At 37.8% G+C, this 26,443-nt stretch overlaps 1 protein-coding gene and 1 long non-coding RNA gene across 2 annotated transcripts in view; one reads left to right on the top strand and one right to left on the bottom strand.

Moving 5' to 3' along the window:
- Positions 1 to 26,443, bottom strand: part of LOC309675045 — a 52,156-nt gene that overhangs the window by 16,108 nt on the left and 9,605 nt on the right. The window lies entirely within an intron of this gene.
- KNG1 (kininogen 1) lies at positions 1,788 to 19,785 on the top strand (the record flags this gene model as incomplete). Its single annotated transcript, XM_082487191.1, has 10 exons — positions 1,788 to 1,982; positions 4,894 to 5,004; positions 5,985 to 6,069; positions 8,527 to 8,699; positions 10,408 to 10,515; positions 12,552 to 12,633; positions 13,769 to 13,941; positions 16,393 to 16,500; positions 17,411 to 17,500; positions 19,072 to 19,785. The coding sequence occupies 10 exons, from the start codon at positions 1,788 to 1,790 to the stop codon at positions 19,783 to 19,785; spliced, it is 1,839 nt and encodes a 612-aa protein (XP_082343317.1).

Below are 26,443 nucleotides of genomic sequence, written 5' to 3'. Positions count from 1 at the left end.
GCTCCTTTAGTTGTAACAAACAGGAAAATTCCCTGACAGTGAAAACTACCATTTAACATCTTTCATTTTCTCATCATTCATAATTATAATGTACTTCTCTGAGGAAATCTGACCTGGAGGTTATTTCACCACCTTCCATAAAAAACAATCCATAGCACTACATTCATACTTTATAAAGATTCAAAGAAAATAAAAATATGTAAGAGTTTTATTTCTTGACACAGTTGCCAGAGTTTTGTCTTTTTTGTTACTATGGATGTTTAGCTGCACAGTAAGCATCAATGAGGCACACTCTAGCCTAGCATAAATTGCCTGATGGTGCTTGGGTTACCCCCATTATCTAGAAAAGGCCTGACAATAGTTAATTACTTGTAGTGTAACACTGCAGGGTGGCCTGCACGGGTACTTCCATTGCTACAGCTGCTGGTGGTGATATACCAGAAATACTGCATTCAAGGACAGCCCTTTTCAAATAGTTCGTAATTGCTCTCAGGGGAGGAGAAGAGCAGCTGCATGTAATAACTCTTTCATGTAAATGTTTTCTTTATCACTGAACAGTCCTCACTGGAAACTAAGTTGGGCAGAGCAGGAAGAAAGAATATTGGTGTCTCTTTATGCTCTAGCCCCCATCAAGGTAAAGTGCATTTAGACAGACCTGGGACCCCAATGAGTTAGTTCAGAACAGTTATCTCATATGCAAAAATGTGGGATTAATCTCAAAAAATTAGTAAATTGATCCTCAAAGTAGCTTTTTAATGGCATAAAGTAAAATACAGTATGAGGGCTACATTGAAGAAAAAGAAAAAAAAGGGGGACAGCATTTTATGTGACTGAGTGAAGATTGTCTAATTTTTGAATGTGCATTATCATGTACGAACAACCTTATTTGGGGCATAGTTTATCCACAAAGTCTCTAAAGTGCTTTTTCTTTAACCAAAACTTGTAGCAAGACACAACCGGAACGCTGGAGCTGAGGCAATCCCACCGTGTTCACAGATTCAAAGCAAAGCTATTTGGTGTTCAGCACTGGAAACAAGCACCAGATGTTCCCAGCCAGCTCTAATTCTGGCTCTAGCAGACAAAAGCAAAATTACTTAATCCCTTCTGCTTGGGTGTCGCTTTCCCTATCTGTAATGATAACAAAACATTATGAATATTGACTAATCCATAGTCCAAAGGCAGTCTCCACATGGCAGTGAAGATGGACACTTCCAATAGTAACGTGAAGGACAAGGTTTATCAAGTGACATTCAATGATACGCATCTTTTTTCAAACATGTTCTGACTTCTCGGAACTGTTGCAGTCTGAACACTAAACAGATCTATAAAATTTACAGAGTTGTTGTCCAGAACTAGAACTTCATTGCCACTGTGCCCTTCTTGGGCGTTTTATCTAAGCCTTCTAAAATTCATTCTCAGCAGCAGTTTAGATGTTAAGAAAAGAAGCCAAAAAGCTACAGACATTCTGCTTTCTCTTTTGTTCAGCAGCCATCCTGCTTGTCCTAAACCTGTCCCCAGCTGCAGCCATTTAGTGTTATCTTGATGGCAGGTGGATAACCTTAGTGTCATTCTGGTGACCACACAAAGTTTATTTAGATAAACTCAGAAGTTTATTTGCAGTATAAACAGGGTATGAAGAGAACCAACCAACCCCAACAACCTACTCACTCTGTTTACTCAGCTATTGCTCCTGAAAAACAGAAGAGGTGACTAAAACCCTCTCAGGCATTCTTTTTCCATTTGGTTTTTAAAGAGCCTTCTAATTCAGGGGGCTTTTTTCTCCAATTATGAAACCTTTTATTGTACTAGTACTCTGCTGTAGTTTTTTCTCTAGCAGAGCCACCCCTCTTCCATTTGAGTTTTTGGACTGTGATGACCCTGATGTCTTTAAAGCTGTCGACACAGCACTGAAGAAATACAATGGAGACAGAGCAACTGGTAATCAATTTGCACTATACATGGTGATGGAAGCCAAGAGAACTGTAAGTAGACTTTGCAAAAAAAAAAAAAAATGTTGGAATTGATTATTCACTCAGAATCAGATTATCTCCATCTTCTTCACAAGAGAGCAAGCATGACAGCAAAGTGTCTTCCAAAAAACATCTTAAAAAATAAAAAAAATGGCTTGCACAGTAAGATACTTGTTACCATGACAAGCAGGATGTATATTATTTTCTTATCAAGGGAACTATGTGTGCTGGTGAACTGCTTATTAATGTAAGGACTAAAGAATAGAAAATTTCTGTCACTAATACAATTTGTCTTACTAGTCCACTCTGCCTTCTCCTTTCTTTGTTGGGAATTCTACTCCTTTCCGTCATCAGTAAGGTTTTCAGACCAATGGCAAAAACACACTTACTAAAAAATCTGAATATTATCTTGACTTAGGAAGAGCTGGTTTCACACATAACAAAGAATGACCTGATAAAATTTGGCAATACCCTGAATAAATTGTTTGTGAATATTATTGGATTGACACTAGTCCTGAGTCACAGATCTATCTAAAAGCACTAGGTGGTATTTTAGTCAAATAGGGTGACAGCTAAAATTACAAAAGGAAAAAAGAATGAAACATGATCCTTTGCCTGGAGTCCTTCTGTATAGTGTTAATCTAACAAAAGAGTATTTACCTCTGAGAGGCATACAAAGATGATATTACCATAATAATGACAAGCATTACTTTACTTGAAAACAACATTAGCATTTTTTTCTACTGGATTGGATTTTCAGATGTAAAACACAAGAAACCCAGTGTCAGAGAGAATATTTTGCACTCCAAAATCACAAAACACTTCTACCCAGATAGAAATTGACCTCAGAAAGGGGACATGAATTGCTAAACGCCTTACAATAAACTACCCACATCTCCTGGCACCTACCCTCTGGGTTTCCTGTTTTCAAACTAAGGAGATTTTAGCATATAGTTACAAAGACTAAAATCTGGCAAACCCTTTACACGATTAAAATGAAACAAATGAATAGTCCCACTGCCTTCACTGAACTACACACATCCTTAACAATAGCCAAATGCAAATATCTTTATATCAGAGCTGTAACACCACCTTCATTTTGCTGATGTTCCCGAAGGACAGATATTAGTTTCAGCATTTTATCTTAAACGATATTCTATTTTTAAGAATACATATTTATTGCAATTATTATTCATCTTTCCTTCTCTAGATATCTGTATTTCCTTTTCTTAAAAGATCTGAGGTGGAAATCAATTATTACTTTGAATCATTGATCTGACTATGATGTTCAGTAAAAAACAGAGAAAAGGAATCTGCAATAGAGATTTCCTCATATGTGATATTCTTTTTCTAAAAAGAGTATAGATTTTACTCATTGCTAGTCTCACAATGTTGAATGCATTAATTAAATAGCTGGTTATTACATATTCAGGCACATTCATTATTGATAAGGTAATAAAACATAAAAGCTGACTGGTGAAAGACCGAACCTGCCCCAGTTAAAGGCACAGCTATTCATAATAATAATAACGAAATAAACCACCAACAAATAACATACAGAAACAATGTCTTCTCTCACATATTTCATTTACTCACTGAGCTGATTTATTGCAGACTTAGAACACTGTAACAGAGAACAGAATTTGGCTCTTTTTAAGTCCACATCCCAGATAGTATAATCTGATGCAGCTCCATAAATGTCAATTTATACCTGCTGAGGATTAAGTCCATTATATTTTTAGAGAACCTTTCATCCTGTTTTACAACCTGCAACCGTTATATCAGGTACCTCTACACCTCTTCGCAGCTGTGGCAATACACAATAGGAATTGAGAGAACACAGCATATAATTCTGTGTCTACATCAGCGTAAATCCAGTATATTCCACCCACATCAGCTCAGCTTTGCTTTCTGCGTATCACTAAGACAAGAACTACCATTTAATTCTCCCAGCAATATCATTTGAGGATAACTAGTGTTGAAGTACAGCAACTGCCTGTGTTTGTATTTGAAAAGGCACATTGGCAGAGCATTTTTAGTGGCTGTAAAAGATTAGTAACTTCTGGCTTTATATCTCCTCTAAAGGATGAACCACAAACCCTGCAGTGTGTTAAATATTACCTGTAGGCACAGGCTCACTACTCAGTTTATGGCACGGAGAAAATGCCCCCTACTGACTTAACAACAGCAGAAACACTTTCACAGGCCAGGCCAAACTTTGCGTAGTGTTTTGCATTTCATCTTAGGGGATTCCTGAGGCTACCCTCACCAGCAGCTCAGTCCTTAATGCCTATAGGAAAACTGCAGGCACCACAAATGGCTGTCTCCAGAGCATATGCCCTCCTCACCCCTCTCCCCAGAGTAGGCAGGGCAGGTGAAGTACCTGTTACCATAGATTAAAGGCAGTTTGGGCACCGCCAGGCTGTCTGAGGGGTGATGGCTGCTGTTTCTGGGCTGCCCATGGAGTTGTACAGAAGGAAAGCAGACAGAGCTGGGAGGAGGCCAAGAGCGAGAGTGAAGGAGTCAGACAGGAGCACAGTCCAAGCTGGTAATTATGCTAACTACCCAAGCAGCAACCCAAATTTGCTTATGCGGAGTACAATTGAATATAAGTATAAAATCTAACCACTTCTTTCTGGTTTTAAACCCTTGGTACTACAAGTTAAAATGAAGGTAGTTGAGCATACGGTATCTATTGTATCAATATACTGTAATTGTAGGTAAGGGCTCAGTAATATAATTAGATAAGTTAATTATTGAACTACCAAGATTTGGGAGACCTTGCATGGAGACCAGCAGCTAATCTGAAACCATACTATAAAATATAATGTAACCAATGGATAGTATTTACCTTTTGAAGCTCTTATCTTTTAACTTGATTTATTACTATGCAAATGATGACATGCAAATTGTTTTTATTCAGGCAGGTCCTGACACACAATTCGATCTGAAATATCGAATACATGAAACTACCTGTGCCATTGAGGAAAACAAACTTTGGCAAGACTGTGATTACAAAGTACTTGCAGAGGCTGTAAGTATCTGTCCTCTTTAAAAGTTCTCTGTACAGAAACATCAGTATAATGACCAGGACGGCAGTCGCCTGGGGAAAAATAACAGTAGAGAATTTAATTTTTCTAGCTGTATTGCTTTTGAGAGCATATAGGGCTAAAGTACAGTACAGAAATCTTTTCAACTCTAAAGTTAACCATTATAATTGTGAGTTTGGCATTATAATCCTGAATATGTGCAGAAGGGAACATCTCAGAGCTTCAATATGAAGGTTTACACTAAATTCAACATAAGACATGTGCACTGTGAGAGTGAGGGGTGTAAAACTTTCTATTAATTATGCATAATGCAAACTTGCATAACCAAATTGACTTCAGATCTGCACCAACCAAAATACTGACACGGAAGCCACTGTGGCAGAAAATTTACCAGAGGGCTTTTAGGAGTGCAAAGCATATCTGGCTCATGCTACTAGAGAGCACCTAGAGGAGGTACAGTTGGGGCACATGGAGTGTGCAGGAACACTGCACATTTCCAGTGGAAGTCACTGTGATTGTGATTCACACAGTATACAATGCAAAGAAAGGGATGCTGGTGCTAATATCATTTGAATCAATGTGAAATGCCATAGTCACTGCTGCATATCTTGTACCAGCAAAGAGGAAATTAGGTAAATACACAATTTATACCGACTTTATTTATGAGGATGCGTTCATTTCCATTATTCTGACTGTAAATTCTTTTGTTGATTAATAAGCACCAATCATGATACAAAGGAATCTTTCACATTATCTGCTCAGTTCATCCACTACTCTCCTCACAATCAACAAAACTGTTCCTTTTCCAGTAACAAAACAGCAAATTAGACAGTACTACAAATGTACATATGAACTTGTTCCCCAAACTCAATTTGCAACTGTCAACTTTGTTTAGTACCTAGAAGAATATATAGCACTGTGTTTTTCTTCAGTTTAAGACAAATGTTGTTCTATGTCTTTGCAGAAAATGGGAGAATGCACAGCTCAAGTTCACATGAATAACGCTGAAAAAATGAGTAATGTTACGCAAGATTGCAAAATTTTTCCAGGTATGTAACTGTTTGGGGCAGCATTCAACACAATTGTTGATACATAAGAATGGGGAAAATATAATACTGAGACTTTAAGGTAATTTTAAAGGTAGGAGCTCCTTATCATTCTATTCAGACATTTATAAATAATCTTCCATAAGCAATTACATGTTAATGAAAAAATTTCATTTCAATGTTATGCACATATAGGCTAAGGCAGTGAAGCACTGGCAGTTTCTATCTAGGCTAATGAACACCGGCACATGCATGTGCAATAAGTTTCTTCAAATACTGGAATTTACCAAGTTAAAATGAATTTGCTTAAGACCTAAAGCATGTCAGTGACTTAGAGACTATATACAACTTGTCACACTTCAATTTTCTGTCCTTACTTATTCAAGTATAAAACTGTGCCAGAAATTATTAGAAAAAAAACTACATATGACAAAATTGTACCTTAATTCTTTCCAAACTAAAAATGACTAAATTATTTCTTTTAAAGTTTACCCAAGCAAATATTTACTCCAACCAAAAAAAGAACAAAAAAAAATCATTTACAAAATACAAAATCTACCAGTAATGTAATTATGTAAGAGAGACTGTGATATGTTTTAGACCTTAACAATAAGCAGTGTATTTCTTGCCTATAAGACACTCATATATGACTGTTACGTTCACATAGTAATTTCCTTTATTAGAAAGAGATCACATTGTTTTAAAGCTTTGCAACTGAGATCTCTACGTGCCTATGCCTAGTGTTCATGTAAGACATATCCAAGCTAGTTTTAAAATATCCATGTAACTGATAGCAGGGAGCTATCAGATATTTACCATGATTTCTGAGACGTTTGGCACCTTAACTTTGTTTTTTGTTCCTAGTTACCTTGTTTAAAGCTTAAATAGCTATACCCATAGCCAGTGTCCTCCTAGGAACTGCAGTACACACAAACTCCATGTTCTGCTACTAAATAAACGCTGCTTGGTTTAGAGCATTTGTAGGGCAATGGCGACCTCTAGTTGCCAGTAAACGGTGTGTGAATCCCACAGAGAATGCATGAGAAATTTGCAATTGAATCTTTGCTTAGAAAGCTGAAAAAACGTGCATAAATTAATGAACCACGTATTCAGCCTAAGAAGTTCATCTTTTGTTACCAAGTTATAGCAACTCTGAAAATAGAATACACGTTTGTTCAGCACTTATGAAAATGCTGAGACCGTAGTCATCTTAGAACTGGGTGTGCTGCTGTTTTATCATCTTTGTAATTATCCCTGAAAACACGGTCATGTAATGTATCTATTTTTCATTACAGAATCAAAATAAGTGATACTAGAAATACGAAGGGCCAGACTTTGTCCAAGTACCCCTTGGAGATGTAAGACTAAATAGTATTGCTTACCTTGAGATATTCCAAATGTACAGAGGGGCCAAAATCAAATCCAAAGGATTCAAACAGAAAGAGTGAAACAATAGACCTTAACTGGTGAGGGATTTCCCCACCATGTTAGTTACCATACTGTTCAGCCTTCTTGGTGGAAATGTTGGATCATATTGACCCTGGACTGGTTTCCTGGCTGGTGCAAGCTGGCATAACTCCATTAAAGCCAGTTTATGCCAGCTGAGAAACAGGCACACAAATTTTACTTCAATTCCACAGAGACCACATATTGTCCCACTTTCATTCTCAAGCTCACTGAATCATGAAATTAATTTATGTACTGAACTATAAAATTAATTTATGAAAATCCAATCCATGATTACTAGAAAGGAAAGAGAGTTAATAGGATTAGTAGTAGGAAACAGAAGTTTGAGCATCCCCGTCAAGCTTGTCCATCCACAGCCAATCCTGTTGGTTAAGCCTGAAGGTAACACCAAGTGGCAATTGGCAGCCAAAGTGACTAGCAGGGGGAGTTCAAACAACACACCAGTAGAATAGTTCAACTACAGTCCCTAAGGAACTCAGAGTCAGAGCAGTTCATATAGGTGAGCCAAAAGACTCCTGTCAAAGTCCTCATTCTGAAATATGGCGAGGACAATAAGCAGCTGCACATAGCGGGTGAGCTCTGAAAAATCTGAAGAACGTCTCCTTAGCTGTAGTCTCCACTGGTTCTTCCCTAACTGAATGAGGGATGACCTTTCCTTAGTGATGTCAAAACTACGTGCAAGGTTTTTCAGGGATTCAATGACTCCTGAACTCACTCCTCTGAATGAAGTTTGCTGCTGAAACCATGCCTGGATCCAAATGTCATGTATGGCGCCCACCACCATAAACCAAACCATGCTCCTAAATGCAGTGAACGTCTTTGCAGGTCCTGAAACCAAAATGTGGGTTTTGCTGATCACTCCAATTAAAAGCAGGAAAGGCTTTTGCTCATTGAACCTTTTCTCTCATTCCCAGCTAAATTTTTCCCAGGAAAAATTAAAATTTGAGGCTGATTTACATGAAGCCATATATTTTTGGTTTGTTTCTTTTCCAGCTACACCAAAGATAACACTTACTGAGGCTATCTGTGCTGGATGCTTCCATCCTATATCAAGTGACAGTTCAAAAGTGTCAGAAATTCTGAAACAAGCTATTCAAAAGTTTAACAAGCACGGTGCTGAACCTGCCCTTTTTAAGCTTATGGAAATAAAAGAAGCTAAAGTACAGGTTTGTGTATGATTTTTCTCTAAATTTTACCAAAAAAAAAAGCACCCCTAACTGGATATCTTGGTTGTTTTACATACACGTTTCTGATTTTAAGGTGGCTTATATTTCATAATAAAAGGCTACGAAATGCATGTAGAGTGTAGACCCTGTACATAATTTTCTTCATTTATAAGGAATTCTAAACGGTTATCTACTGGATTTTCAGTGCTGTCAACTCTAGAAACTGATAGTAAACATATATTTTCTTTATATGCAGTTACATCTAACCAGTGTCTAGCACCAGCTTATTTACACTCAGTGCTGACACAGGCATCTTGTGTCATCTCAGATGGTCTCGGGTATTCCACTTGGCCTCTCCCTGAAGCTCCAGCAGGAGCAGATCTCTCTTCTGTGCCAAAACTGCCAGCCTGCACAGATGTCTCATATACTCTACAGCCTTTCAAACAGCAGCAGGCATCTATGTTTTTGCAATGCAATAGGACCCATATGTCAGCAGCTGCTATACGTTATAGGACGGGTAAATCCCATATAGGAAAAATGGGTAAGAAAAACAAAAAGCCAGCATGTCACTTGCTGAAAGGTTTCTGCACACAGAAATATCTGCTTTGCAAGAAATGACTTCTCAGGTCACAGGAATTCTGTGTCATCTGGTATTGCATGCAACAATTATTTCCCTGTGAAAGGCTCTCCTATGGATTGGTGTGATGTTGCTGGAAAGTAAAGTTTCTTATTTGGCTGTTAACTAGTATAAAACCTGACACCAAATACAGGCCCTTTTCTTTGAATGCCAAAAAGCATCTTCTGGTCTCATGTCAATTTGACCCATGATTTAATTCAAACTGTCCTCTTTTTATTTACTGATGGCAACGATCCTCTTAGCTGAAAGACAAGCTTACACAACATTTAAGCGACATGACAAAACATCACAGACAGACTGTAATCCAGTGCTGGAAAGAGAACCATTGTGTCACTTCTGGCCAACAGAGACTAGCCAGAGCCCTCCACTTTAACTGACCTGGGATGGAAAGTTACTATATTTGATTCTTATTTCCCCTTTTTAATCCAATGCTACCTGACCCAACACTGTGACATGGAGAGATTTCATGGGTGAGAAGCAGTAGCCACAGTGAAGAAAACTAAACTGCCTGCTGGAGAGAAAAGGAAAAAAATGGTCACAGATCTGGACAAACCAGTGGGCGGGGGAAGGTAAAGCCCAAGGCAGACACAATTATAGGTAGATGATAATTGCAGGACACTCAATAACAAATGACGCCAGCAGTATAAAGTTACATTATTCAGACACTGTTTTACTATGTCCCACACAAAGGAACGTAGGACTTGCCAAGATGTATTAGCGTAGTCATCTATCTAGACCAGCTTCCTGTCACTGGGAATAATAAGTAACAAACACTTTGAAGGAAAGTGCAAGGAAACAAGGATCATGAGGCTGCAGGCTTGTCAAGAGAAGCGGAATCCAAATACGAAGTGCACTTCTAATATATGCATGACTTAGTTTACTTCTTGTATCACAAGGACAAGATTTTTTTCAGCTGTCCAAGAATACTCTATGGCTCAGTGACTGCAAAGTAATTTGATGGATGGCCTGCACTAGAAGAGTAGTTTTGCTTTCTTTGCTAATCACATTCTATAGTTTAACTTCTGAGTTTGTATTGGTTTACATAATATATCTCCTAAATATCTGTTCCAGGTGGTAGCTGGATGGAATTACATAATTAAATATGATATCCAGGAGACTAATTGCTCCAAAGACCAATTTGAAGATTTAACTCCAGAGTGCAAACCCACTTCGAGAGATGTAAGTAATCTTCAAAATCTGTTTATCAAGAAAATATCATATTAACAAATAATCATTGAGATCTGACTCAAGAAAATATTTACAGTCTTGCTTCACTTTGTGAATGAAGTTTAAATCCAAGCTTATAGATAACTGTCTACTTAGGCAATTAGAATATCTTTGTCTTCTCGTGAATCAGTGACTAAGACGATCACTGAAATGTTTACAGATTACTCTATAGAATCTGAACAGTTTCACCCAAATAATAAGTCCCTTGAGAAGTTCCCATCCAGATATTCAGTGAGTAACTCAGGTACAACCCAAAAAGCAATAATTAAAATAAGCACCATTTTTCCAGCTTAAGACATACTTTGGAAGAAAAGTAGTGACAGTCCAAATAAGAGAGCTTCAAAATAAATTTATTAACAAACACACACCCTCTAGCTTAACAGTGCTGCAAAACCAGGTTACTTCCTCAGCTTCTATGAGCTGGAACAGAATTAACTGTACCAAAAATAGAGGGTTGCTCTCTCAACGAGCCTCCCTGAACCAGCTCACCATGGGGTCAGACCAATGCTTCTGAAAACACAAGGTAGAGGGCAGCAACATAGAGTCATAACGATCCGTGGTGATAAATGGCAGGTAAGGAACCACAGGAGTTCGCTTGCATCTGTTTCAGCTGTTGTGGAAGTGCACTGCTGAGTGTGACATTCAAGAGCCTCTCCTGTTCAAAAAATACTCCTTGAATGTCTCAAGAATGTTTTAGAATGTTTCAGAAGCATTGATCAAAAAAGGAAAGAACAACACCACTGTGGTAAATAACAGGAGTGAGAATCAGATTAGCTGAAGGAAATCTCTCCATTACCTATGCTTGCCCTTAAACCATAAGCTCATTCACATACCGCTTTAATAACACAGGGTTTGTGGGATTGGATCTTTATCACTCATCCCCTGAACTGTTAAGCAGCCTTGCTAACAGGTCATCGACAGGTATTATTAGAATATGATATTCCAAGAATATTCCATACCTTGGAATGACCAAATTCCATGAAAGTTGTTTCGTACCTTTATTCAGCTCTATACTATTCATTTTGAAATGGGAATACTGGAATAGCACCCTGTATTCAATGTGCATGTGAACCGCAGAGCTATAGTGGGGCATAATCTCATTCTCTCTAACCTGGATAAGCCTAGATCTTTTAATTATTATTATTTTTCCTAAACCACTACTAAGATTTTTTTATGGACGCCATTTTCAAGTATCTGTCATAGCCCAAAGATACTGATCTTGAATTGTAAAAGTCTTCCTTTGTATTCTACAGTTGATTAATTTCCTCTAGAGTCTTTGATAAGGGACTTCGCTGAAACCTTTTTGAAAATCTATGTATACTTTATCAACAGGTCTCTTTGCCCACTTTTGTTGATGCGTTTGAAGAACTGACAAATCTGCAAAATATGACTCCTGTTTACAACAAAACCCCCAGTCTCTCCTTGATGTATTCATGCCCTCTAGTTCTTTATTACCATTTCTAATCACTTGAATGGTACAGACACCAGTTTTACGGGTCTATAATATTTTTAAAACAACAGGATCAACATCTGCTTTCTTCCAGCCCTAAGATATCAAGGCAATGTTAAGCAAGTTATCTACCACCACAGTTCCTTTACAACACCTGAGTAAATACAAGAAACTCAGTAATGTTTAGTTTTTTAATTGCATAATCTTTGTTTTGGTCTCTACAGTTTGAGACAGAAATTCCAGAGTTTTCCATAAAATAGGATTCTGGCTTGTAAACCTCCCCAGTTCCTTCTGTAATGAACAAATGCAAGTAGTTCATTCAGGTTCTCTTTCATGGTTTTTTTATGGTCTCTGAGTGGTCCTTTTGAACCTCTGCAGACTGTCTGTCAGGCTCCTTGCTCCAAGGAAGGAAGGAAGGAAGGAAGGAAGGAATTATTAGTAGTATTCTTGACTTATTCTGTTAGCAGGAATGTATTAGGATGTGAGCTTGTTCATTATTTCTAAATAATAAGGAGATGTTTTGCATTTTTTACTCCAGCGTGTAGGTAAATGTGAGGCCAAAGCGTATGAAAATATTCATGGGCAGATTGTAGATACTGCAAGCCAATGCAAGCTTCCAGGTATGTCACAGGCACTAGCAATTTTTAAAGTTCTGCAATTTACAATGTTTAGGGTTTTTTTACAATTGTAAAAAAAAGACAAAATAAAAATGCAAGAGATGAAAACAGATAATAATAAGAGAAAGTAATTCTTCTGGGACCAAAAAAGCACTGCCCCTTAATGAAATATTACCTCAGATTTTTTCACTTCCTACAAGTATTTCATATGCAGCTGAAAGTGACATTTTATCACTAGTATACTGTCCTATTTCCATGACATGGAGCTGGTTGCTGAGTCTCATTTGGAGCGTAACAGATACAAACTCAAAGAGTATAAATGTCCTACAAAAATTAATTCCTTTTCCACAACAACGACGAGTGAGTTAATATCCCATTGTTTAAATAAATAACAACTTCTAACTTTCCAAAGAGCTCAAATGTATGCTTTTGAAAGGCAAAGGAGCTGAAGACTTTAAGCTTTAGTCCAAAATCGGTAATTGACCTACTGATACTATCATTATTTATTTCATATTACATGGCTATACTTACATTTGATACGTTAGAGGATGTTTTTTTTCCGCAGTAAATAAATTACTTAGAATTTAGAAGTTCATTACATTCAAATTCCCAAATCATTTTATTACTGTTACTTTTTCCTCCAGCCATCAATTTGGACACAGTTTACCACAGCTCCAGAACTTTAGAACAGGGAGTACAGTACTACTCCATGTAATAAGTGCTGCATTCTCACCCATTCAGACTTGTTTTTCTTCAAGAAATGATATTCTTCAACACACTCATTCATTGCCAATAACATGCATCTCTTGTTTCACCTGACGCAGGTCCTTCCATACGCGTAGGCATTCCCTCTCTTTATTTGCTAGCCACCTGCAATTGGGACACACAATTCTTGTTTCTACAAGAAAGCTGTTGTTAAGTGTTCAATGCGACATTAGGTGCTGATGCAATGCTCCTTTAGATAACCAAGACTGAGTTTTATATGATCAGCATTATCCTAAGATATTTTGGTTTCATTAGATAGACCCAAATACTAAGCATTCCAGACGGCAGGAATTTATAATTAACTGTTTATCCCAGTCTTTATCTACATTGAATCTTTTGCGCCTTAAACCTAAAATCTGTTCATTTCTTTCAGTTGAAGAGACGGTAATTCCTGCCATTCGCACTGGTTGTCCAAAGACTATCCCAAAAGACAGTCCAGAACTGAAGGAACTATTGAAGGTTTCTATGGAGAAGTATAATTCGGAGAGCAATGACGATTTCTATTATAAAGCTGGAGAAATAAAAGCAGCAACAGTTCAGGTTGGAATAATCTACAGAGATGAGGAACAGACATGGCAGTGTTATTAGTCTGAGCTGAATGTTATCTAAAGCTTGTGTTTAGATTTCAAATATTGTTTTTCTCTTAAGTGTTCAGTTACATGTGGTAACTGAAATATCCACACATTTTTTCTTGCAAAATGTTATCCATCTTGGGTTGCATTCAGAAGTGATTTAAAAATCTCCCATCTCTTGATTTTTTTTTTCTTAAAACAACATGATTTTAAAAGTATGGGAAAAATGTTGACTTAGAGTATCTGATTTTTGTATATCTACCCCACTTTTTACCAGACTTTGTAACATACCTTAGATTTTTAAAGTACAAAAGTAGAAACTGCCCACTTGATCCACCACACCAATACTCTGTATGTTATTTTAAGCACTGTCCACCCTACAGCAGCTGTGAGCTCCAAGAAATTAGGCTTCAAAATTTCCCTTAGAAATCTGTTAATTTATAAACTAATTCTGCTGCTAAGAATATGGCAGGTAGATTCACAAGAGACCATCTGTGCAAAACTTAAGATATACAAGTAAATACAACTCAATAAAGAAGAACAAGGCATCAAGAGGATAATATTGGTCAGCATTTGCCTTGTTTACTGTCCCAACATATCAAAACAGAGTTTTAGGACAGAATTGAAAATAAGACAGTGGAGTCCCCCAGGGGTCAATACTTGGTCCAATTTTGTTTAATCTATTCATTAATGACCTGGATGAGGGGACAGAGTGTACCCTCAGCAAGTTTGCTGATGATACCAAACTGGGTGGGGTGGCTGACACCCCAGAGGGCCGTGCTGCCATCCAGCGTGACCTGGACAGGCTGGAGAGCTGGGCAGAGAAGAACCTAATGAGGTTCAACAAAAGCAAGTGCAAGGTCCTGCACCTGGGGAGGAAGAATGCTAGGCACCAGTACAGGTTAGGGGCGGACCTGCTGGGAAGTAGCTCGGAGGAGAAGGATCTGGGGGTCGTGGTAGACAGTAAATTATCCATGGCCCAGTAATGTGCCCTTGTTGCCAAAAAGGCCAATGGAATCCTGGGCTGCATAGGGAAGAGTGTGGCCAGTAGGTCGAGGGAGGTCATTCTCCCCCTCTACTCTGCACTGGTGAGGCCACAACTGGAATACTGTGTCCAGTTTTGGGCTCCCCAGTTCAAGAGGGACAGGGAACTGCTGGAGCGAGTCCAGCGAAGGGCAACTAAGATGATGAAGGGCTTGGAGCATCTCCCTTATGAGGAAAGGCTGAGAGAGCTGGGACTTTTTAGCCTGGAGAAGAGAAGGCTGAGGGGAGACCTTATTATGGTGTACAAGTATCTAAAGGGTGGGTTGAAGGAGGATGGAGCCAGGCTCTTTTCAATGGTTCCCAGTGACAGGACGAGGGGTAATGGGCACAAGTTAGAACACAGGAAGTTCCGCTCAAATACATGGAAAAACTTCTTTACAGTGAGGGTGACAGAGCACTGGAACAGGCTGCCCAGGGAGGTTGTGGAGTCCCCTTCCCTGGAGATTTTCAAGACCCGCCTGGATGCAGTCCTGAGTAATGTGCTCTGGGCAATCCTGCTTTGGCAGGGGAGTTGGACTAGATGATCTCTAGAGGTCCCTTCCAACTCTGAAAATTCTGTGATTCTGTGAGTAGTTCAGAAAATACTTTGTCAACAACTTCCCCTGAGCATGATGGGTAACACTGGAGAAGGCACTAAAAAGACACTGGAGTTTTTCTGAAGAGCTCACATTACCTTACTAATAATATCTGTGCTTTTTCTTCTTTAAAACCTTTTTTCTTCTTTAAAACCTTTTTTCTTCTTTAAAACTTCTTATTCTTTCTCCCTTTTCATATCATGATTGATATCAGCATGCATACATTTTTAAAAGAGATTTAAAATAGACAGAAATTTATGTTTTGCTTGCTGTCTCCGAAGCAAGATATATTATCCTGGGCTCTGTAAAAGATACTAAGAGAACTCGTACCAGGCACATTCTTGAACCTAAGCAGTTTCTCTCCTTAATGCATTTGGCAAATATGTTCATTTTCAACTAAGCCTGTTCATCACACACTTCATTTTACTCACATTCCATATTTCTTACCTCATATTTGGCTCTCTACAGTGGTGTCTCTAATGATTTCATTTTTTATTAATGAAATTACTACAAGCATCCAATAAAACAAAGCCAAAACTGTGGGCCTGATGTTATTCTGACCTTTCTGTTTCCTTCAGTTTCAATGCTGAGATTTCTGAGAAAGGGAACTGGAGTAAATAAGTAAGTTGATTAAAAGCAGATAGGTTTGCTGCCAAGTATTTTAATAGTGTTCTTAAGATATGTTGTCTCAGTGGTCAGGACTTGTAGCACATAAGTAGTATAAGCTTGTAGAAAAAACATCTTTCCTGTGAATTCTTTTCAATAAAATGCCTTTACCACAGAAAGCTTTTTTGCTAATTTTTCAGGTGGTTGCAGGACAAAACTACCATGTAACATTTGCAATCCAGAAGACAAACTGCTCAAAGAAAGCGTTCGAAAAACTTAATGAAGACTGTGAAGCCACATCAGACAGTGTAAGTAATGATGATGTTGCCAACTGTAATGTTCATAACGGACACATTCATTTGCACCAGAGATTGTAAATACTTAAGCAAAACCACATTCTGAGTTCTGTTACCTCTTTCAGTAAAATTCTGTTTCATCAAGGACACCTTTCACTGTAACCGAAGCCAGTGACGACGGCAGTAAAACATAAAACCTAAACTGAGTTACTCCAACTGGAGGATCAGTGCTCACTGCAAAGCAAAAGGAACTTTTTTCTGATAATAATGAATCAAAGAAAGGAGGGGAGGAGGCTGCTGCAAAGTGAAATAGCTGCAATACTCCTGACTCTGTGACTTGCAGCTAAGGAAAATATGAGATTGGAGTGTTACCGGTGTGCAAAGGAATAATGTAGCTGGAGTGCATGCTGCTGATACAGGGAAAATGTGTTCCAGACACTGGAAAGCAACGCTGATAGGGCCAGAAACCATTGGCGAGGAAGTTGGTTGGGAAAGACAGGCTTTATTTCCCCTCTCTTTTCCCACCACATGAACAGTGCTTACCTGTGAGATTTTAAAATCTGTTAGTGCAGCAGGCCTTTCTCTCTATCTCAATTTCCCAGTTTTTAGTAGGAGAAATACTATCAACAAACAATACTTGTTAAGAATATCATGAAGATTAAAATAGCGCTCCAAAAGTGCTGGAGATAAAAAATCCAATTTTCAAGATCCAATCTCCAATCCAAAGTTGAACTGAAATGTTCACATAGGCATACTATAACTTCAAAAAGCTGAGCAATTATATGCTCCAATACAGAAGCCTCCACCTCCAATATTTATATTTAAAAGTATTATTAAAAAAATATTACTTTTCATGCACAACTCCTTCCTTTGTGTCTGATGTTTTTTTGCCTTAACATGTTGACTTTTGTTTTATCAACAGGCACCATTGCCATGTGAAGCACAAATTCATGTGATCCCATGGGAGAATAAAATCTTTCCACAAGTTAACTGCTCTAAAGAACGCTCAATGGTATGATTCCGCTTCATTATCCATCATCATAAGTAGAGCATAGCACAAAGGCAGTCATTAAATTCTTTATCCATTCCAAATTATCCCATATTTTCTACCAAAACCAAAGGAACACATAGTTTTTTTAACAGGCTCAGTAATGCCACACTCCTCCCTTTCACTCTCTAACCTCAGCAACTTGTTACATGGAAGACAGTTTCGCCACAAGGTGAGAGAGTGGACAACACCGTGATTACAGAAATACAAAGGCAACAGGACAGAGAGAACATTCTGCCTGTTGACTACTTCTTTGCATTATCAGTTAAGCTCTGAAGTATCAAGCCACATCAGCTTATTTGAATTACTATTCATACTAGGTTTAAAAATTGAGACAAAAATGTATTTAGCAATGCAATAATTATACCCTACAGATTTCAAAAGCATTTGCAAATCTTTTCATATGTAGTAGAATAGCAGATCTCCTGCCATGAGTTGTCAATGTCTGCAGAAAAATCTTTCTGTTTCCTTCCTGCCCAGCTCCACTGTTAACTAGCCCTGAATGTGGGCCAGTTTCAAAATTTCAAAATGGAATATAAATCTTCTGTATTATAAAGACCTGTTTAGGTCTGATGATTTCAGTTTTTTTTAATAAATGCAGGGACTCTCGTGCTCCCCAATGAAGAAGAGAAGATACACTGAATACAGTGAGATCAATTAACCTGCATTCATAATCAGTAACTACACTGTGCTCAGCGCCTTCATAACTACCTATTCATTCATTATCTATCACCTAATAAATGTCTTTCCTCTTTGTTTTCACTAATATATTGTATTCACATCAACTTTCAAATTTAGCTGCATGCCAAACAAATCTGATTTGCAGGGAGATACCGAACAGACACTTCGGTAGACAGAAATTAAACCTATGTTGGATAGTGGCTGTACACCATGCATTCAGTCTTTGTCTCCCAGTTGAACAGTGATGGGGAAACAAAGATTACTCAATAACAACTGAATGGTTTTTATTATCAGTTTTATCCTATGTGTGTTATTTTTAAGCAGCCTTATGAAATGCATACGTCAAATCTAGAAACAAAAAACTGAGTAGTTACATTTCATATAACAAAACGATGCAGATCTTTTGTATATTCTGGTATTGAGACTATTGAGACCACCCAGAGATGTGTTAGCCTTTAGCATAGAGTGGTTTTATACATCAGTGTTATACTTTTAACAAGCGCAGGGACATTTAGTCCTACAAGTCAAAAGTATTGTTCATAAATTAAAACCAGTACATGATTTCCTCTCTATAGTATCACTCCTACGCTAAGCTGGCAGAATTTCAGTGATATATAAATTGTTCTTTTAACATATAACTTCTAAAACACTCTGGAGTTATTTGGGAGGATGTTTATGTTTCCATGCTTACCACAGATAGAAAAGATTATTATTTCATTTACTTTTAAAATCTGATAACATATTTTTGCTAAATGACTCATGTACTGCAATGAGCCAACTTCTGAATTTCCCAAACCTAAAGCTATTGCTCTTGTTCATGTAACAAATGTGGCTATTATTGCAATGTTTTTCAGGAGGTACTTATAAGGCGGCCTCCTGGATTCACACCTTTCCGAAGCACTATTAGGCAAGACGAGTCCAATGGAATTTCATGCTCTAATAAAAATGAAGAAGAAGGGCAAAGACCTGACGAAGAAACAAGAAAAGATGGTGGACAGGAACCAGAAGGTGAAGGTGAACCTGAGCACAAACACAGACATAAACATGGGCATAAACACAGACATGGATATAAAGAGGATCATGAGTATGACAAAAGGCATAGGCATAAAAGTGGTTGTGGGCACAGAAATGGCCATGGGTGTGGGCATAAAAAACACAGTAAAAATGGTAAACATAAACATCCAGACCTCAGATCTTCTGAGGAGTCCAATGAAAGGGGTTTTAATCAAAACAAAACCGTCCCATCATCCAATGCTGAAACAGCATCAGAACTAGTTAATCCAGGGGTTGCAAGAAAGGAAACCAGTACATCTGCAGAACCACTAATTCCTCCTGATACCTCTTTATTTAATGGGTTGCCAGATCGCGCAGGATCTCCTCGCCCCAGATGTCCTGGAAAACCATGGAAACAAATTATGGACCTTCCAGTTTCTGCTAGCTTTCCCAGAGATTTCACAAATGAGGACCTCTTGCCTTCCACAGCAGAAAACATCAATCCAGCAACAGAAAACTCAACACCTCCCCAAAACAAAGAGAAAGACCTTGATCTCTCAGATGCTTTACCATAATTCAAACATTGTAGGATCCTTTTCATAAATTATACATAGAAAAATAATAATAATAATAAAAATACTGCCTTTTGAAATTTATAAAATACAAAGAGGCAAAAGCTCATATTCTGCTAGCTAAGATACTCAAGCATGTCACCCGCGCTTCTGCAGACCTAAGACCATATAGCAATACTCTGTATTTGCATATATTTGCAAAGATGTAAATCAGGCAATGGCACCAGTGATTCAGAACCAGTCTAGTAAAGGTACCAGGAAATTCAATAGCCTTCTGCTGCAGAAGTTAAAATTGTATCTCATCTGCCTCGAGTTGCTATAAGCACGAAGTGAATCATGGCATCAAATCCCACTGCACAATGTTTAAAACAATGGCACAAAGAATTTTGCAGATTACATGAAGAATCTCAACCAAATATGGGCAAGAAAAAAGCAAGCCAATATAGAGCAAGAATGCCTTTCTTAGAGATCTGAAATAATATTTCTCTAATTTACTGGTGTGAATCTTTTAAAGAACAAAATAAAACAAAGGAACCTGTTTTACCTGACAATTTCTTTAAACAAATCAATATTACTAGTAGGCTGTTCTGTTGAATGAGATAACAGGGACAGCTGACAGAATCCTAAATAAAGCAGCTTTATTATTCCCTATGCATATTATCTTAACTACACAGTAGAGGCACTATGATTGACAGAATTTCATGTGGCAGTGGTGCACAAATATTACAGATCAGGTGACAAAATTGCAAACACTTGAGTTACCTAAAATTTGTCTGCCTTCCTCCCTGATTAGGTTGTGCATAATTTAGAGACTGGACTAAATTTTCTAGTCTCAACCAAAGGTTGAGTTTTCAGTAGGATACATTAGCTAAACCCCACCAAATATTTCTGGCAAATTAAAATACATTTTCCCTCTGTATGGATCAAATAACTCTTTCAGCTGAAAAACACCCACCAATAAATAAATATATCAGCGCCAGATCAGTCCACCAGTTTGAACCACTGCTCTGTCCCGTAAAAAGTTATTGAAAGGGTAAGGTGCTACAAATGGTAACATTTCACCAATTTTCTTGCAAAAGACCACATTGCTTGAAAACATAGTATAAGTATCCTCCAACACAGATGCAGAGACAGAAAGGATATTCTCTGAAATTGTTCATCCCAGTTGCTGGGATTTCTGTGGCACAAATACTATATATTCAACAGCTGGGAATGTGTCCTTCTTTTGTGTGCTATGCTTCTATTGCCATCACCTCACCAGTGAGGAAGAACTGCTTTGAGATGAAGACTACTTCGAGAATGTGAAACAGATGGATGAACAGGATCAGGAGGTCTTGGCACAAAAGGTCCAGGAGGATCTTGAAAGAGAAGATAGCTACAAGGAAAGGTCAGAAGACACAGAAGCAGAAAGAACAGAGGCAGGGTGGAACAATATGGATGGGGTGAAAAGAACAAAAGAAAACAGCCATTTGGTGGCAAAATGGAAACAGAGTGAATGGGATGGAGAAATGACATGATGGAGGTAGCATCGTCAAGGAGCAAAAAAGGACAGGAACTGGAGAGGGGAAGCAAGAGCAAAAATAAAAAGCAAAAGACCTACCTGTGCAGGAGGGCCTCTCCAATCACAACAGGACAATCCCCTACATATCACAGAACCGAACTCAAAGTTACTGAATCTAAACATTCCCTGACAGCATAGGCACACTTCCCCTCTCCTGTGCCTGGCTCCTACAGGTGTAAACAACCTTCTCCGTTCAGTTACTTCCTCAGCTTACATGGTACATGACTGCACTGTCATCAAAAGAACTCAGCCCTGATGATGATCCACGATGAGGGAGAATCACTATGCTTTTTTCACATGCAATTTCTTTTTCTTCATTTTGTTTTGTTTTGTTTTGTTTTTCTGATTTCATTAAAAGATACATTAAAATGATATTTTAAAAGTCATGAAGTCCAAAATTAGAAAATGTCCTTGTGAGTATAAATTCAGTCTGGTTATGTATACCTAAACATTTATTTTTTTTTAACACAGTGTAATTGGCTGCCATATAGGCATATATTAGATAGATAATCATCTGTCATGACTGGTGATATATAATCAGAACCACTGTACTTCCTTTCTTTCTGAAAACCAATCTTTAAGTTACCAGACTTTAAGAAGTCATACAACTTAGCTGGAGCCCAATTTTAGGGAGAGATACAAAAATAACAAATCCTGGTTCTATCGCTAATCAAATCCTGCATTTTTTTCTTTCATTCCTTTCTTTGCAACATAAAATGCAAAGTCTATTTTTCTTTTTAGTGCACGACAAGTACTAAACTTACAAAGCTAGGCAAAGGAAAGCTTTGAGAGTTATCTTTAGTTGCTTGCTTCTTTTTTCTGAATACTGGCTGGTATGATTTTAGCTATAATTGGGAATTATTTGTGTATGCTGTATTATTAAAAGGTGTATAAGCTCAAACCAGTTTTTAATTAAATTACTGTAGCAATTTAAGCAATTCATGCAAAATTACAATAACAGAAATAAAGATGGAAAAATAAGAAAAACAAAGTTTTCTTCCTATCTCTGATCTCCCTTATCCGAATGAAAAGTCACACCCTTGACATATTCTCCCTACAGAGCATACATACGTGACCACAAGTAGTGAGACATAGACTGAATGGTGAGAGCAGGGTAATAAAAAACAAGACTCCTAGATTCTTGACTGCTTGGAATTTACCATGTGCTATAGTGATGATGTGAGGTTTCATTAATGTTTAATACAAAGACAACAATTTCAACTTCTTGTTTTTATAATGTACAAAAATAATTAGTAAAAAAAATCATTCTGGAATAAAAAAAAAAAGTGTTCGTGTCTAAGAATTTTGAAACAGAATGTTCTGATATTTTTAGAACAGAACATTTCAATTTCTCATTGATGTGTTCCCACAGAAAGTTTTAATTATAACAAAACAGCACTTTCTGATGGAAAAAAATATGTCGTCAGAAAACTACTGACCGGGCAGGTTTCAGATCTGCTGCTGAAGAGCTCTGCAAAATTACCAGTTTCTCCTGTTGCTGGAATCATGCTGGGGCGCTATATGCAGTGCACCGCAGTGCTTAACAAGTACTTTTCTCCTTGGCCAGCAGATGGCAGACTTTTTGCCACAGGGTTTTGATGATCTCCAAATTAGGGTTTTGTGATTGCCAGGAAAGGTTTAGTAGGCCTAACATTCAGCGTTTCTTCTGGGTTAGTAACACTGCAGATAAAAACACCATATCTGTGCAATCTGTTTTAAACATTAAGCTCTATCAATACGGCATAAAAAGTTTGCCAGTTACTTATCATGAGCAAGATAATGCTTTAAGTGTAATTTCATGAACATAAAAAATAATAGCTAGTCCTGCACCAGAAAAACTGCATTCTTATTGATACAGATAATCGGAACTGGGAGTCTGGGGTATGCAAATATGTCTGAATTAAACCTCTGTTCATGATACTGCTGAGATCCAGAGCCACCTGATGGCCATTCTGCAGCTGCCTGGATTTAATGTGCTCTCTCTATTGTTCATTCCATCTGTGACAATGAGACAAAATATGTATTTTAACTGACTTATTAAAAATTCCTCAGCTTTACTATGGATGGCCTATTGGATTTTTGCTATAATTCTGACATGACCTTTTAATCTCATTTGGCAATTCCAATCATCCCCTAATGCTATGTTCACATAGTGTAACTAGCCACGGGAGGGAGATGTGCAGCCACCTGACAACAGGAAATGGGGAGAATTAGTGATGAACACTGGCATTTGGTAAGACGTAAGAACCCATTTCTTTCCTTGTTTTCTCAGGGCTCTCAGACAGCAAGGCAATTGCTCCCAAATTAGGAATATCAGATCTGAGCATAAAATGGGTCTAAGCGGCTACAGAATTAGAAATGACAATGCTGCACCGCCATTGTCGTATAGACAAAGCTGTACCAAATCTGGTATACAAATTCCTCAAGTGTTCTTAAAAAAAAAAACAGTGGGGATTGATATTTTCAGTTCTGTGACCAGCTACTCACAGACAACTCCTAATTCTTCTGTGTTTACAAGACGACATGAGCATAATTCATCTTCCACGGTTTCAATTAAGCTTTAAGTGAAGTTCATTTGGTAAAATGTAATTAATAACACAATGTTTCTACTGCATTCTAAAACAAGAGGAAGGCTGCTTTAAGGAAGAAAGAGTGAAGGTTTTCCTAATTGGGTAAGGCATCTTGCTACCATGAATACTAGTATTACTGCTGTTCCTGAACTGGATTCAATCTGCTGCTCAGTGAGAACCCAAACATAAGCTCTAAAGGAGTAACACCTATCAGTATAGAGTAATGGGGATTATAAACCTGATAGTGATTCTTTTACCTTCTGCCATAAATACTAATAGTGCTGATCTGTGTGTTGAAGATCAGTCATTAACTACTGGTTTCACACAGTAAACTACTTTGCTGTTTTAGTTCAAAGTGAGTCACTGAGAATCAGAATTCCTCACAGAATCCAGAGTCACGCCAAAGTATATTTGTTTTAAAACTGAAGGGCCTGAACCCAAAATATCTTTTATGAGAAGTCACTGTACAAATTCAGGGGATGACTCTCTGTCTTACACTGGATGTACTTATTACAGGAGCTCTAAGAGGCTTCTTCGCTTGAAATGAAAAAAAATAATTGTGTGAGCAAGAAACAAGGGAGTCAACAAACAAAACTGATTAAGGCAGAGAATGAATGAGGATGCACCTTTTATCCAGGGAGGACACGTTTCTAACTGAAACTTACATTACAATAAAAAACTCAAACAGTTGGGGTAGAAAAGAATGGAGAATTATTGATTTCAAGGGGGGAACATAATGCTCATCAACAGAACAGTGGGACATATATGGCATGTTTAAAGAAAGACGTTGACCTACATGACCAAAACATTATAGTTCAGTACCTTGAAAAATCCACCAGATACACATAAAGAAATTTAAACAATAAAGGAACATTGTTTTATTTCTTATTCTAACCTTTAAAAATGTCAGCAGAAGTTATTGAAGTTCTTTATTGGATTGAATTCAATAAAGATTAATGCCATAAACATCACAGAGAAGTAAACCTATTATAGCTCTTTGTTCATATGTGCCAGCTGTTCTACTAGCTGTATATCAACTAAAAGAGTAGTAATGCCCACAAAATTAATAAAAATCAAGGGATATAACAGGACATACCTCAAAAAATCAGTTCCGGAAGGTATCTAGAATTCAGCTTGATCACTTAAGCAGTGTTGTGACTGCTAAACTAAAATCTCTTGTGTGAACACAGAGGCCTGATTTTAATTGTGCTGAGAAGCCTGTGCTCCCATTAACTTTAAACGGCATTGCAGGTACTCAGCATTTCTAAACACCAGGCCTTAGAGCACTCAGCCAAAGCCTGCCTAGGGTGTAGAAAATTGATACTACTTGGAAGAAGCTGAGATGGAACACCTCCTTGCAAGCAGCAAAAGATAATTATGGGCAACATTAACCCCCAAAATAGCTCTTATATTTTGAGATGTTTGGGGAACTGGTGCAGGTGCTGGCATTAACCACAGCACCCTAGTGGCTTAATAGCTTTTTTTCCTGGCCCAAATACAGAGATTAGAGTGTTTTGGTCAACACTTTGCCATACTTCCTTATTCTTTTGACCACTCCCCACAACATAAGTCAGATGGAAGAAGCAGGAAAAACAAGCATAAACTACAAGATTGCCTCTTTCTTCAGAGTTCCACACAAATGTATGGACAGGTCAGCAGATTTACAAACAACTCCTCTGCTTCATTTAGCTTCAGATTAAGTTACTTTTCTACCATGAGTCAACCAAGACACTTCTGAAACTTTCACTAAAGTTGATAGATTTGTTGGTTGTAGCTGACGGTCTAGCTTAGGAACAGTGGATATGAAGGTTATAATGCAACTGCACTCCATGTGCTGGACACAGTTAATCCACCAAGACATTTCTGTTTTAGCACTACTGTACCTCTTCTCTTGTTCACTGTAAATACATATTAGCCCCCATCAATTGGAACCAATAAACATACCTACTATTTGCAAACTTATGAAAATAACCTGTCAGTTAGCAACACTGCGCTTCTGGCTACCTCTTTTTGTCAACAAAGAACTATATTAAATTGATCTAAGACTGCAACACTAAGCTCCCACGAAACATTTATCTAAGGCAACTAAATTTTAGTCTGCATAGGGACCATCCATTTCTTCTTGAACAGTTACTCTACACAGAGGTGTTTATTATACCATCATACTTGTTTGAATAATCAGATCTCTGAAGAACCCAAACTGGTTTGATCCAGAAGTTGAGTGAACTCCTCTGAAATGTGGCACCTGTTGCTCTGTGGAACTCAGTCCTAACACAATTATTCACTTCAGCAATATACTAGCAATTGTTCAGAGCAGAAGATGACTAAAATAATCTAATAATGACTAATAATCACTTGTATTGCCAGGGGTTGCCTCAATCATGGATTAAGACTTGATCTTCACGTGCTGGCTGAAAGGACGCACGGAAACCTTAACAGGATGTCATCAAAGACTGACTGTATTGGGGTCTATAGCAAATAAAAACAATGGTTCTGAAGACTGTAGAAAAACTGTCTGCAGCTAGTGAAC

Source organism: Vanellus vanellus (genome assembly GCF_965231255.1).
Source record: "Vanellus vanellus genome assembly, chromosome: 8".
Taxonomy (NCBI): Eukaryota; Metazoa; Chordata; class Aves; order Charadriiformes; family Charadriidae; genus Vanellus; species Vanellus vanellus.
The sequence above is the reverse complement of the archived record's forward strand: the minus strand, read 5'-3'. Positions and strand labels throughout refer to the sequence as shown.